The sequence below is a fragment of the Papilio polytes genome, unplaced genomic scaffold, assembly GCF_000836215.1.
Source record: "Papilio polytes unplaced genomic scaffold, Ppol_1.0 DF824135.1, whole genome shotgun sequence".
Classification (NCBI taxonomy): domain Eukaryota; kingdom Metazoa; phylum Arthropoda; class Insecta; order Lepidoptera; family Papilionidae; genus Papilio; species Papilio polytes.
This window is the reverse complement of record NW_013525069.1, coordinates 787,513-802,386: the sequence shown is the minus strand read 5'-3', so window position 1 is coordinate 802,386 and position 14,874 is coordinate 787,513. Positions and strand designations below refer to the sequence as shown.

Sequence of the window (14,874 nt, the reverse complement as noted above, 5' to 3'; positions counted from 1 at the left end):
AAATTAATGCATACTAAAGACAATTTAAATAGAAAAAAAACTTGTCGATAAAAATTAACCTTCAAAACAAGAACAAAGTAAAGAAGCAGCGCCGGTTGCGCGGGATGAGCGGGGTGTGCGGTAGGATGAGGCGCGGAGGGGATGGGGTTGCTCGGGTACGCGGGCGCGCCAGACGAGCCCCGGCATCCAGCACTTGTCGCGATCGATATCCGTATCTACACGGGAAGTCGCATTAACTAACTCGCCCGATAGAGGTGGAAAGTCGGCCGATGTTGTTGGAAACTTTGACGAGTATAACCGCTCGAGACACCCTCTTGCGATTGTCTTTTGATTGATCATAACAATGCTTACGATTTGTCGGTAAACATTGTCATTTAATAAGTACAATTCCATTGATTCAATGAATTGTTATACTGTTTCAATACAAGTAAAAACTCTTAAGTTATTCATAGCGATTTCGTTATAAACACCATAGTCATTATCAAATATCTAGTCGTAGCTGTGAACTCACCTATGCTAGATTATTTATTTGTCCTAATAATAATTGGACCAAGATAAAATTAGTACAACATTAATAGGGGACTTGGCATGGTACCATAAGTCTAAGTTGATGACATCATATCACAACAAGTTTTTAAAAATCTCTTAGTGAACGCTACTTACTCATTGGTTACAATCCTTAGAAGATAGTAAATACTGCGAGTAGTTTGTTTTCGATTCGAAATAAAAGTTCGTTTGTTGCATATATGTAGCCTAAATATGCTATTTTGATTATTTTAAAGTTACATTACTAATAATAATGTTATTGACTATAATATTAATGGTCAAAGTCAAATATAAATAAACGCATAGAGTGTAGTATATTTTATTGATTGCAAACTGCGCAGCGTGAAAATTAAATTGGAAAAATAACGTTCCAATTTTATTACGGACAAAATGCAATGCATTTTTTTCACTTAAATCTAACTTTGAATTGAATGGAAGTTTGAATGTATGGTCTTTATTCAGTAAAATAATTAATGCCATGCAACTTTAAGCTGTTGTTTAATATTAAGCATATATTTAAAAAAAACAAAGAGCTTAGGCCATCACCAATTATCAATCTAATGATATGAAATCTCAAGAAGTTAAAGAGAAGGGGGATTTTAAACTGTCCACCATTTTTTGATACAACTCTAAATTCAATAGCTAAAAATTATAAAACTCTTTAAAAGATCTTTCAGTTTTAGTACATTCCATGTTGCAAAAATTAAAGCAATTTCGTATTAACAATTTTAACGACTTCCTTGATATTTAAATAGCTTCATCGTAAACATCGTTATGTTTGACGAAAGTTATAACATACGAGACAATTTATTAGAAAGAAGAATTATGTTTGGCGTCGTTCCAGCTAAGACTGCTTCGGCGAAACATTACTGTAAATGTTAGTCGAGATTAACGCGTAATTTCGTAAATTTATAAGCGCCATTCAAATATTAAAACAGATTTTCAACTGTATTATGTATCTAACTGATTAATATTTTCCTGTGAGTAATTTGCACGTATCCTATGAATAAATATCTATTACTGAGTTTTTTAGATCAACGCTTTTTGTTATTCTTGAGAAAGGTGAAGCCGTCCTGTCTATAATCCAATATAATCTACAATTCTATCGTACTAGATGAATTGTTTGTAGTATCGGCGCGTGGAGTGTTCTCGGGCATTCGAAAAGGGGTCGCTGAACCAGACAAATTACTCGTGCGGTAATTTGAACCCCCCTTGAACGATTCAGTATTCAGCGCTCCGGTTAATAGTATTATTTTGTAGGCTTTATGGGCTGCTACATTTTCGCTCCAATTAAAATTGACGAATGCTAGACAAATCGCACATCACTGTTTACTTATGTGCTCTCAACTACTTGATCATAAAATGTAATGTAATTATTTTTTTTTTCGCTATGCCATTACTACGATTTTACTATCGTAAAAAATAGGAACACAATAAAACAAAACTAAATATATAAAAAAAACATAAACATGGGAACCCCCGCATAACATAACAGGAAAACTTGTACAAGTCCAATAAAAACGTTAAAGTAACTGAGGTTGTAAGTTTATCTTGATCTATAAATATAATTCCAAACATCACGAAGTTGAAATTAAATTTTATAAATAAAGGATATTATCGACATGCTTGAGGGATTTTGTTACAAGTACAAAGTAATCACGTATCAACACGAAGACGATAGGGCTCGGTGCTCGACGTCAGTGGATTCTCTTTGTGTTCCAGTTAATTTGTTGTCTTTTGTTTTGTCCAAAACGTTTAACGTCGACCCAACCCAAACAGACAGCTCACAAGACATGTTATTTGATTAGAAATGGTATATTCAAAATTACCAATGTAAAGTGTTATAAAATGTTTAGACAGAATCACAAATTCTAATTTAAAATTATAAAATTTATAGAGCATTAGACTTTTTGGATATCGTATGACTCCATAAAACAGTTTGAAATATCGATTACAGTACGAATGGATGAGCAAATCGAGAATGGCTCGATAAGAAAGCAATAGTTAGACACCTTTTTGATAAAGTGAAGTGAGTATCACTTAAGGAAATTTTATAGAATATTTTCGATTTATTTCGTAAGCGGTTTTATCATGTCATATTTATTTTCGTTTAGTAATAAATTTTTGTAAGATTCAATGAATAAAATATAATACATAACATGAAAAGGGTACGTAAAAGAGTCAAAAAATAATCTAAGTTAGAAACAAAAAGGTTTCAGCGAAGGTAAACTGTTATTACTTTAAAGGTCAATTCGAAGGCCGACCTTTAGGAGGATCTCGAGCGGCCTTCAGTCGTCGTCCTTTAAGACCTTGTATATCCAGACAAAGTATAAAATTAAAGCAAACAGTGATCTATCTACGGCTCCGTAGTTTAATGTCCTCGGCAAACGACCGAGCGACGTTTCATGAGAATTTTATGAAAATTTCTAATGAACATTCTCGAAGAAAGGTTATTTTAAACAAGTACTAGGAATTATTAGACGCTATATAATGTTACTTGGTTTTTAATTTACACGAAACAGATATGGAAGTCTAAGAAAAACCTTTCTTGTGATAATAAAATAATAATAATAATAACCAGTTTCAGCATACCGTCACATAAATTACATAAAGTCCCTCTGCATTGGACGGATTTAATTAGATTTCCGCTAAACTTTTCAGTGTGGAGAATTCAAAGCGACCAAATCACACCGGGATAACATGAGTTGAAAACAATGTTAGCGGGGAAGTTGTGCACTGTCTCTAGTCCAATATTCAAATGAGTGCAGCGGTGCATGCAACTGTATGCACACTGCACGCGACCACTGTCCCAACTTACAACTGACACAAAATCTGTACGACCTATTTACACTTTTATAGTTTGCTGATTTACTAACAAATTGTAAAGTATAATGCTTAACAAATGTTTTATTGCTTACTAACATAACAACTAGTGCACGATTATATTCCTAAAGTTATATTTGTTTACAAAACACATTATTCATTAGTTAATAAAATAGTGTGCTTCGTATGCTGTTGGAATAGTATTAATAGCGGTAAACACTTGAGCTATTTATACGTGGCTCGTCATCGAACTCAGCCATTGGGGAGGAGGTAAAATAAACAGAAAACGAATTCGTACCAGATTTAGCGGATTCAAGCCCCAGAGAGTTCAAGTTAAATTTGCGCATGCGTCAGACCTGTAGCGACTTGTGCGAGAATTGATCATTAGTGTCTACATTTACATGTACCTAGAATAGTTAATGAGCCTTAGATACTAAATCTTGTGTAGTAGGTTTACAACTCATTCAAATAACATTGAAAGACCATTAGGAGCTCAATAATACAGGCAGCTAACAACAATTGATATATAATATTAATTAATGTTAATGAATTGGTTCTGTACAAGACAGTGAACCAGTCGCGTTAGTTGATTTAGAAAGATCATATGTTCAGGCCAGTTTGCCTGGTTAAAACACGTGACTGTCAAAATATTCCGTCACACTTCTTTCTCACCATAAACCTTTCTCTTTCCGTATCAATAATCATTAAGCGTTTACAAGCTCAAGGGTATGCGCATTTTAAATCAGATTGTGTAGATCAAGGCAAGATACGAGATCACTCAACTATCGCGGCCTTCGTTTTTATATAAAACGAGTTTGTCGAAATATGCATAGTAACGAGAATGATCTGGAATCAAAAATATAATGTGTAATACGATATTCATTAATATAATACTTGAGATTTAATAATTGGGCGTTGGTTCTCTGACAGATTTTACTAATGAGTTTTGTTTGATATACACAAAGTAATAAATTAAATAAATTGATAGCTGTATAATAAACAAAGTCATTATTTATATCGTTAATAAAACTGGCTGAAAATATCAATATGGCATCAACAGTATTTTGAAATAGTGACAACCCACTCTTATATATGAATCAAAATTAGGATACAGAAGGTATACAATGGAAGATACATGGAACATACATACAAACCTGCAAAATGTGTACCATACCATCTGTTTGTTAAAAATAAATGATCCGCATTTCAAATCATTCAACGTGACTGTCCCAAAATAAATTTAAAACATTTACAAACAACAAGGTTGAAATGTCAGTCGTTTGTGAAACCAAAAAAAGAAAGCAATTAAATTATGTCATTCAGGCGACTTAGTCACCTTGGTGCCTTAAAAAGATAAATGTCAAAACGCTTCGCGAACCTTAATAAGGTCGCGTACAAACATGAAGATTTGCAAAGTTTTTATGAGAACTGAATCGTATTTATTCAATGAGAAAATATAAATTTCGATGAAACAGTTTTCTGATTAAAATCTGAATGAGATTTAAAAAAAAGAAAAATGTAATGGCCGTAGAGTGCGGATTTTGACATTTTATATTTAAAAAAATTAACAGCTGAACATATTTTAAATTACATCGTATAACATTGACAAAAATGGAGCTCTCGCCAAAAAAAAAATAGATCAAGTATTGCGATTGTTTTTTCCAACGTTAGTTACATTTGAAGGTAATCGATTAAAAGTTCCAAGCGATAATTTACAATAGGTAAAACTCACTTGTAGATTAGAGCGAGATCTTCTCGGCATCACTCCCACCACTTCCCCCCTCATTATAGACTCGATCACTGAAACAAAAGCAATCTTATTAATTCAACTTCAATGAGCTCAAGGAAATTTCATAGAAAATCTTTACTCTTCGCTTAACAACAACAATAAAAATCATTTATAAGTACAATTTACTGTCAAAAAATTCCTTGAAACTGCTAAGTAACGTCAATAATAACAATTCCAGGCACCTAAAAACACTAATGCGACTTCAAAAGATGAAAAAAGAATTGCAACCCCTAGAAAGGGGAGCTTAGTGAGTAAAATATAACACGTAAAGATCAAACCTCGATAAGGGTCGCTATCATATTTCAAGAGGGACTGATTCTATTCAATAAAACTGCCGGAAACTTAATAATACATTTTTGTAGAACATCAAATAATATTACGCTGAATTTTTTCCAATGATCTGAAGCATATGATTTCTTACATTTTTTTTATTAAGAAAATGGAACTATCATGTCTCTCGTCTTTAAATGACTATAGATGATAAGTTTGTCGGTCTACTTATAAATTGAGATAAGCCACATTAATTAGAGGAAAGAAATAAGCGTGGTTGTTCTGCATATAGTATGGCACGTATAACGGGGGATAAACTGCACATGTTAGGTATGGCTTCTAGCATCCAATTATACGTTCAGTAATACCAACGTTGTTTCACTATCTCCCGTCTAGTGTTACAATACGACTCGGATGCACTTGGTTACGCAATGCTTACTATTGTTAGCAAATCGAACATTGCATAATTACATAATACAAACGATGATACACTTTAACGCGTACACGTGAACAATATGATGTAATGAATGTCGATAAAATGTGATACTTATCTGTAAACAAGCCTATAAGTGTACATTGCATTGCAATTACGAATGTCCGTGAACCCGCGCCATATTGTGACGTAATAACTCTCAAATCAAAAAAATATATCGTTTAAGTAAATTTGATATTTTTTGGACATAACATTTATTTTTATCTGAATATCAGAGTTCAAGAAATAAAAAGCTAAAATCTATAATTTTTAATGATCCAATTTGAAACGTACATACTGTAATTTTAACCAATTAACTATAATAACCACGTAAATGTAAGCTTTCCGCATTGAAAATATAATTTCTGGTTATTACTGGATATAATAAGTCTGTTTACATTAATGTCGCAATCCTTTCTTTGTAATACGTCTGAAACAACTATTTTGTCAACATCGATTCATGTTGATTAAGACATACGTCACAAACATTGTAAGAAACAATGAAATGTAACCTAACAGCTGTGATACCTACGTCATACAAGTATCAAAACGAGTTGTTCACTCTATATTGAAGCAAAATTGAAAATTAAATATACATCAGGAAGTAATTTTGTAATTCGATAACTAAAGATAGTGTTATCCACGTAGAAGTTATTTTTTGTTAATTAACTTATTTTTGTGGATGAAATATAATTGCGAACACTTAAATACGAGTATAACCTTGAATTTTTAAATATTTGCTCTTATTGACGCAAATGGGAAAGCAAAAGGTCAGAAATTTAAATCAATTATAAATTGTCAAATTAAACATATGGTTTACTAACTTTCGCACGCGACTCCGTTCGCGTGGAATTAAAAAAAAAAACAAAAGTGAGTAGCCTATGTGTTGTTCCGGACTATCCTCTACATATATACCAAATTTCATCGAAATCCGTTAAGCCGTTTAGGCTACAAACTCTTACAAACATCCATCCATCTAAACTTTGGCAATTATAATATTAGTATGATATATAAATTTAGCTAGCTAAATATAAATCTTTGTCCCATTAAAGATTACCGATTTACAATGTCATTTAGCTACATTTACAAATTCATATTGTTTTCAAAATAACAGATTATTAATATAACTTCCCCAAACATATTATAGTTCTTCATAAACATAAAAATTCCCGACAAAAAACGTTCAACTGCACTTTAATAAATTCGTCCTACTTTTAGTTGAGCGCTACGATTCAACTTTGCCAAAACTAACTACGGAATGGCTGATGTGAATTACATAAGATTTGGACAACATTTTATAACTAAACTTGAGTAAAGAGTCAAAAGTTTACTATACTATATCTTTACTATAAAACCACCGTATTATTATTTATACTGTGATGTCAGGTTATCTATTTAAATTACAATAAAACAACAAAGTAACGTAAGCAAAGGACGTCTGCGCGTGTCTTTTCCACTAACCGATGAGGCGCACGACTGTTATTTCTACTACAAACGTGGCCTCACTTGCGGAAATAATACAGATGGTAAAAATAACAATCGCACGCACACCTTTGCGCAGATATTTAACGCTAGTGGAATACGGGTTTAATACATTTGAATTGTGTTTATAAAGCGTAGTGTGCTCAGTGAACCCGGACGTCATTGTTCTGCAGACGGGCGTAATGGGCGCAGTTAGCAGTCGCCGATGCGATGCCGGTTACGCAATGCGCTGATTCACTGAGTTAGCGTAATCAGAGACCACATCTGCATTTTATGATGCTAACACGACAATGGATAAATTAATTGATAGCACATTCAGAATTTAAAATACAAAAATAGCTACTGCCCTACTTTTAAACAATCATTTTAGAAGTAGAGCATTTTAATAAAAAACTGATGCATTGTAATAAAAGAGTCAACTTATTTAAATTATATTGACTAATATACAAAGTTTCATTGAAATGTCCCTAATCTTTTCTTAATTTACCGTTTATGCAAACAAAGTTTCGTTTAAACATCGTATATAGTATGTTTATGGCAGATGTATTAGTCAATTTACCTCCATCACCGAGAAGTCTCATCTGCACCAGTGCGGGGTCCTCACTATGCTCTTCCAACACCGTGTCGTCAGTCACTGTGAGCTCCTACGGAAAAAGAACCACCATTAGAACGTATAGTAACTCATTTAAAAAAAGAACAATTAACAAAAATCATCACATCTTCATTTCATAAAAATTCCTCCTAAAAATCCACCCGAGAAAATTCTCCAGTCTTCCAAATTGATAAAGCCGTTTAGACTTTAAATTTGTACGAAACAACATCTTACGTATGTAGAATCATTATTACTATTATTTTAGTTCACTCTAGTAAAATGAGACTGACAATTGTTGAATCAAAAATTATATAAAGAATGTAGATGAAGACAATTTTTATTTCGTCATGCATGATTTTCTCTTTGTTTTTCAAGTCGCATAAGTGACAAGACGTGAGAGAATATTCATAAAACACTCTATTCTTTGAATTAAATTAACCATTGTTTGAGAGATCAAGATTTTAGTGAATGAATATGACATGCCGTACAATACACGGTTTCAGATCGACGAAGTGCTTGAACGGTAACTAATAGCTAAACAATGTAATAACTATAAGTGTCCGTGGGGACGAAGGGATAAACTGAACCAGGAAGGGTCTAAGCATTCCATTCACAGGATACTATAGATTAGTCTACCGCTGTATATCCTGTGGTCAGAAATCGGACACCTTTACTGTATTGAAACAGCATACAAGAATAAAACATTCCCACTATATCCTCTTTAAAAATCAAGAACGTATTCTAGGATTTCGTTTCAGATAACGTAATTCTTAAAACATGGGCCTTTATGATATTGGGAAATCACCTAAATTGTGCAATTTTACTTATAAACATAACACTATTAAAACAATCAATAAAAGTGGGGTAACTTTTATATCTCCAAAGATAAACAACAAATAAGATACTCCAACAGTGCCAGGAAATCCCTTCGCATCAGAGCAAACAAGATTCAGTGAATCGCTATTAAAACTTTCTCACGGCTTCGCGTACATGTAAATATGCCGCGTCTGCTTTATATTGCTTTCATCGTACAACGTTCTTTAAATATTTACAGAGTCCGTTTGAGAAACGAGGAAACCTGACCATAGTTGATTGATTAACTAACTAAACGTATATTATTAGCAGTGTTACTATCAAGAATGTTAAAAGAGAGGATGTTGTGTTTGCAATTGAGAAATTTAAACATTGGTAGTTAGAGTATGACTAGAAGAACGTTTGTACGGACTAACAAAAATAATAAACGTCTTAAAGAAAACTATAAAAAAGTCTTTCTAATTAAGGTGAAATTTATTTTAAGATTTCCCGTAAAATTGCCTAAAAATAAACCTAAAAATCAATAAAAAGACTAAGTTATTTAATTGATTGATGAAATTCTCACGAACAAGTCAAAATTACTTTATAAAAGGCGATTGAGCCTAAGAAAACGCTTAAAAGCGCCGCCATGTCTGAAGGTAGGGCATGTATACTAGAGCGGCGGTTGATTTTTTTTTTAATTCTTATTAAGCTAACGAGTGGAATGAGTTTCCGGCAGGCGGCCGCCCCACTCGTGCGGTCGCGACACACATGTCGTAAATGCAATTTACTGTACCATCGAGCTGACACATTTCTACGTGGGAGACGACCGGTTAGGGATTAATAACCCTTTAATTGAATCAATGCATATGCGATCTTTTTATAAACGTGCACAACGCTTATTGGAATTTTCTCTTCTGCATTTTATGTAACTATTTCTGGGGATGAAGAATTATATGATAACGTTTGTATTGTTCTGATAAGCATAACCTATACAGAATTATTAACTTATACTTATCGCATACATAAGTGAAATAAAACTCATAAAAAGTTTCCGTAGCGCCGGCAGAAAAAACTACTGGTAAAATTAATAACATGACAGGAAAATTAAATAAAACTCAGAGGGATTTATACACGATGTTTCAAAGTTGTTAAGTTTGAGTTTATAATAAAACAAAGTTTTGGTACAGTTTGCTTTTAGAACTAATCGAAGTTTGTAAGTTGTTTGTGATCTTGAAAAAATATTAAAGAAGTAGTAAAGGAGTCAAAAGACAACATCGCTTTATCGGATCGCCGATAAACATGTTGTAGGGCAACAGACAAAGTTCGGAGCAAACTCAGCAGAAACAAAGAGGGTAAGAGGAGAACTTTAAGAAAGTTACTCGTGAAACTAGGAAAGGGGCCAAGCGGGGTGGTTTACTCAAAACTTTGACGTCTGTAGTCTGGACGGACCACCCGAGTCGTTCACTAATTCGCAGTATAAATTTGTTTAACGTCTCAACTTTTTAACTGTAATTACTTAGAGAACTTCAAGATAGATTGAAGTACTTTGCAACTTTGAGGGCGATCTTGTAAACTTTTGAATTGTAATATTTGTTTCATATCAACACTGCGGAGAGACTACTAAATGTTGTTCTGTTCTTTGTTTCGATAAAACATTATCACATTTTATAACGTTACTGCCAATATTATGTATACGTGTACGTTTTGACTTTAAACAACAAATATTGCTTGGCTATTGATTACAGTAAATAATTCAGTGACTTCGTTAAGTCTTTTGCAAGGACCATTGCTGTATATTTCATATCTTACGATTGTTAAATCCTTGTAATAAAACATATAAAACATGAGAGTAATATTTATATTTACGAGTATATAAAAACATATGTAAGCAATGAAATCCGTTCAAAAAAATGATATTATTTGCATCATTCAACAGAATGCGTAGTTCTAACTAGAAATTATTCTATTCGTGTCCGTATTCTTCAAACGAGATGAAAGAAAAACAAAGTGTTTCAATAACGCAAAACAGAAGTACTCGTCGGAGTTATAACCGAAGGGGGAAACAACCCCCGTTCGGGTGGCGCCCGCTCACGGCACGAGCTGCCGTTTATTGATACAATGTCACGTTTAATACTAATTTATTGTCGAGTTGAAAGCTTTTCTACGACATACAATTGAACCAGATTGTTAGTGAAAGTTTTGTCCTCACACAATAGTGTACTTTATAAGAAATTGAACACGGACAAGTATAACATTGTGGTATGTACTTTCTATATTATGTGATACTTATTTGAGTCCTTAGTATTTAAGTCAATGTAAATACATTAAATACTGAGGTTAAAATAGTTAAGTGATAGTTTGCAATTTAAAAGCATTACATAAGTATAAAGTACAGTTTATATTAAAAATCCTGTAGAACAAGTTATCATGTTTAAATATAAGTCATAAATATGTATAAAAATTAATTCTAAACTGTCTAGTGATTAATAAAACGTTGGATAAACCGGTTATACTGAATGCAATAACAGACGCCAATTCGGGGGAAATAAGATAATATTAACATAATCTAGATTTATGCGAATTGTATGTAAAATTTCTAATTTAAATTACCAACAGAGGAAAAGGCGATATATTTTTAAATCGAAGCATTTAATGCCCGGAATATGATTTGGATCACCGCAAACAAAAGTACTAAGTACATTTGTCTGAAACGAATTCCTACTTACGAAGTTTGAATTAATATTACAAACTTAAAAACAATACAATTTATTAATATCTACGTTATAAAACACTTATGAACACAAACACGTTACGAAAAGGCATGTTTATACTGTTACGAGTAAGGGAATAATGAGTCAATCAATTGCACCATATATGTGTTGGTTCGCCCACTCTAATAGCCCGACTCTACGCGTGAGTATATGGTCACTTGACTACGACTGCATGCCCGTTTATATCATCTTGTACTGAAGGGCAAACATCGGTAAAGTAAAGCAAATATTTATGTTATAGGATGTCTATACAGTAAAGAAGACATACCTTTGTGTAATTTTAATTACACTGTCAATTATGAGTCTACAATAAGATGTTCTAATCTTCAGCTTGAAGATTTACCAATACCTAATTTATACAGATTCGGTTTTCTTAACGCATTTTAATTAATTAAGATGCATTGCAGAAGACTGTTTCTAAGCAAAACTGCTGTTTTGATTACAACGTCGAATCGTTTAACGACGTTAAAGTACAACAATTAGCGACATCTATTGCCGAGTTACTGAAATTGCCATGAACTATGGAAATTCTTGGTATCTCATTGATCTTTTCTAAATTAAGTCTTACTCTTATTTTGTATTAAGGGCATATTCCAAATAATTTTCTATACATTTTAAGTATACCATATTCGGCAGTAATTAAAAAAAACGAACAAAAACAAAAGCAAGTCGTCCGTTGAACATGGAAAATATTTCTAGTATTTGAATTTCTTCTCGCTATCCCTTTATTTTTCTTTCCAAATTAGATTTTCGCTGTCATAATATTTTTATCATATATCGTGATCAAAATGACAATGGTAGACGGAATTCACGTGTGGATGATATCACAACAACGATAAGCGTGGGTAAATAGGTTATACCAACAGGCGCACATTGCTTTTAAAATCACAACTTTAGGTATAAAACAGAGAGAAGGGGTAACGGGATTCGGGGAAAGGGGGGTTGGTTAATGCAAACACGGGGGAATATTACAGCGAAACGTTTCCCATTGTTTGTGGAACATAAAGCCCGCTCACTGTGTCTGAGTTTATACACGCACGTCTGGAGGCCGGCGAAACTAATATTACTTCGTTCTACAACACAAAGAATTACTTTCATTTCTATTTATTTTTGTTTTCTTTGCTGCTTGTACTTTTTATAGACATAAAATGTTTTCAGGTGTATAACATAAAAAGAAAGGAATACATTAACAACACAAGATAAAATTATTTAATTAATGTAACCTCTATAGTAGACGACTCTAATAATGGTTTATGTTATGAAGTTGTGACGTGATTATTAGGAATCATAGAATCTGAAAGGATAGGTCGCTAACATCTGTTCCTCATTTACATTAATTAGAACGATTAAAGAACACGACGACGACATCTAAATTTCAATATTGATTCAGAATTAATTGCTGTAAAATGTTCGCTTTAGTGACTGAATAATCGATTTGTTGCATTCAAAAATGTTTTACTTCTAAGTAACGTAGACTCTTCAGGAAATTACTCACCCCGGTGTGCTCATTAACGCCGACTATAACCGCAGTGTACCACTGCGTTGCGCCTGCGACGCGGTACACCTGAGCGCGGCAGCCGCCCAGCACTGACGGCGTCGAGGTCAGGATACGCTGGCCATCCTGTACACTCCGCCACTCCGCCGACTCCGCACATAATGATGATAGCAAGTCGGTGCCCACACCCGCCTCCGAACCCGCCAGACGAGCGTCCCAGTCCTGTAAAAATGCATTATGTTAATCTTCATTACATTTAAGTAAAGCTTGGGCTACACATATGCTGTCGTGATTCAACTCAAATTTCCTAGCACGAGTTCATAATATGCTAGTTTGGAATGGTTTAATACAATCATTCTTGTCACTACAATGATCGAACTGAACGTTGAAATATGGACTTCATGTTATTAAATCAAAATTTATGATATTGGTCGATGGTCACACTTATAAGGAAATTATGTTTTTTGACGTGAAAGAAATAAATTTTGACATCTTGTTTAATTTACTGTGAACAAATTAAAATAATTACCATTGAATTTTTAAACACTAAAAGGGCAAGCTGCCTGAGAAAATTATATGAGAACCAAAATTGTTGAGAAATTTATAAGGTTGTCAAAATCAATAAGTCAAAAAATATTCAACGTTAAATAAAGCGGTAAAATTCCAGTAATGTTGTCAATTGGATTATGTTAATTGTAATAAATATTAAGCTTATCATTTTAATTTATATGTATAAATTAACATTAATCTATGTATGATTAAAATATAACCTTTCAAGTCTTATTAGTCTCGATGAGGTAAGCAGGGGAACAGATAAGAAATCAAATGAGGTTTTATTTCAAAACTGTACATCTTTATAAATATCTTATGATCCGATTCTGGTAATATTCTGGTTTTAGATTTCCATATTTTACTGTTATGACAAAACTTCCTCCACCTGTCAGCGGAGTAACATCACATGTTACTTAAGATCGTGAGATGATATTCTTTATTAACTTTATTAAATGTATAAAATATGTTATTTTTTATCAAAGTATCTCCTTATACAGCAAGTAGAATATTTCTGCTTACTATAATGAATAATCTATATGAGACACGTGTAATCTAAAGTGCTAGTTATGGAATAAACATTCAATAAACAACAATGTTAATTACGCCGCAGATAAAAAAAGAATAAATTTGTACAAGGTGAGTGCACTTAAGATGCCAATTACGGTCCCGATAAGCGATTGCATATTACTAATGTAACTCGTGTAATTCCTGAATTATAATCGAGAACATTATGCCCATAAATAGAGCAATTAAAATAATAATATGTCGAGCCGCAACCTCGGTTGACTTGTAAACAATTTGACCCACATTATCGGATTGTTGCACAACGCGCTCCGCCGCACCGCACCGGCGACTTGCTATAAAACATGCGTGTTTATCATTACTATTACATAGTAATCCGACAATTACGTGGCCATGCATTTATCGAGTAATTTTACACTGATTTGTGTATACCATTTCCAATCTAATAACATTATTTTATAGGAAAAAAATATGAAACGGCTTACAATGATGACTTAAACGAACCAAGATTTTAATCGTAAAACAATTTGAACCTAAAAACTATTACAGGCAAAGAGGACACAAAAAAGAAATACAGTGACAGATGGCGTGGAAGGTTATAATCCAAACGAAATAGCAATTACAATCTGTTTAGCCCTAAAGAGTTGAAAGCTAATCCCTAACGTGTGTTCTTTATCGTGCAATAGCAAGCTTAGAGCACGAGCGCGAGTCATATTTATGTCAATGTTACAGTACATACGTGTACGGGAAACGCACACCTGTGTC

The 14,874-nt window shown here is 33.2% G+C and overlaps 1 protein-coding gene across 1 annotated transcript in view; it reads right to left on the bottom strand.

Annotated features, from left to right (window-relative positions):
* Positions 1-14,874, bottom strand: part of LOC106099342 (probable JmjC domain-containing histone demethylation protein 2C) — a 99,652-nt gene that overhangs the window by 47,226 nt on the left and 37,552 nt on the right. The window contains exons 4-6 of the mRNA XM_013277864.1: positions 13,036-13,257; positions 7,942-8,026; positions 5,102-5,169 (exon numbers count right to left, since the gene is read on the bottom strand). Coding sequence (XP_013133318.1) covers positions 5,102-5,169; positions 7,942-8,026; positions 13,036-13,257 — 375 coding nt within the window. The remainder of the gene's footprint in view (positions 1-5,101; positions 5,170-7,941; positions 8,027-13,035; positions 13,258-14,874) is intronic.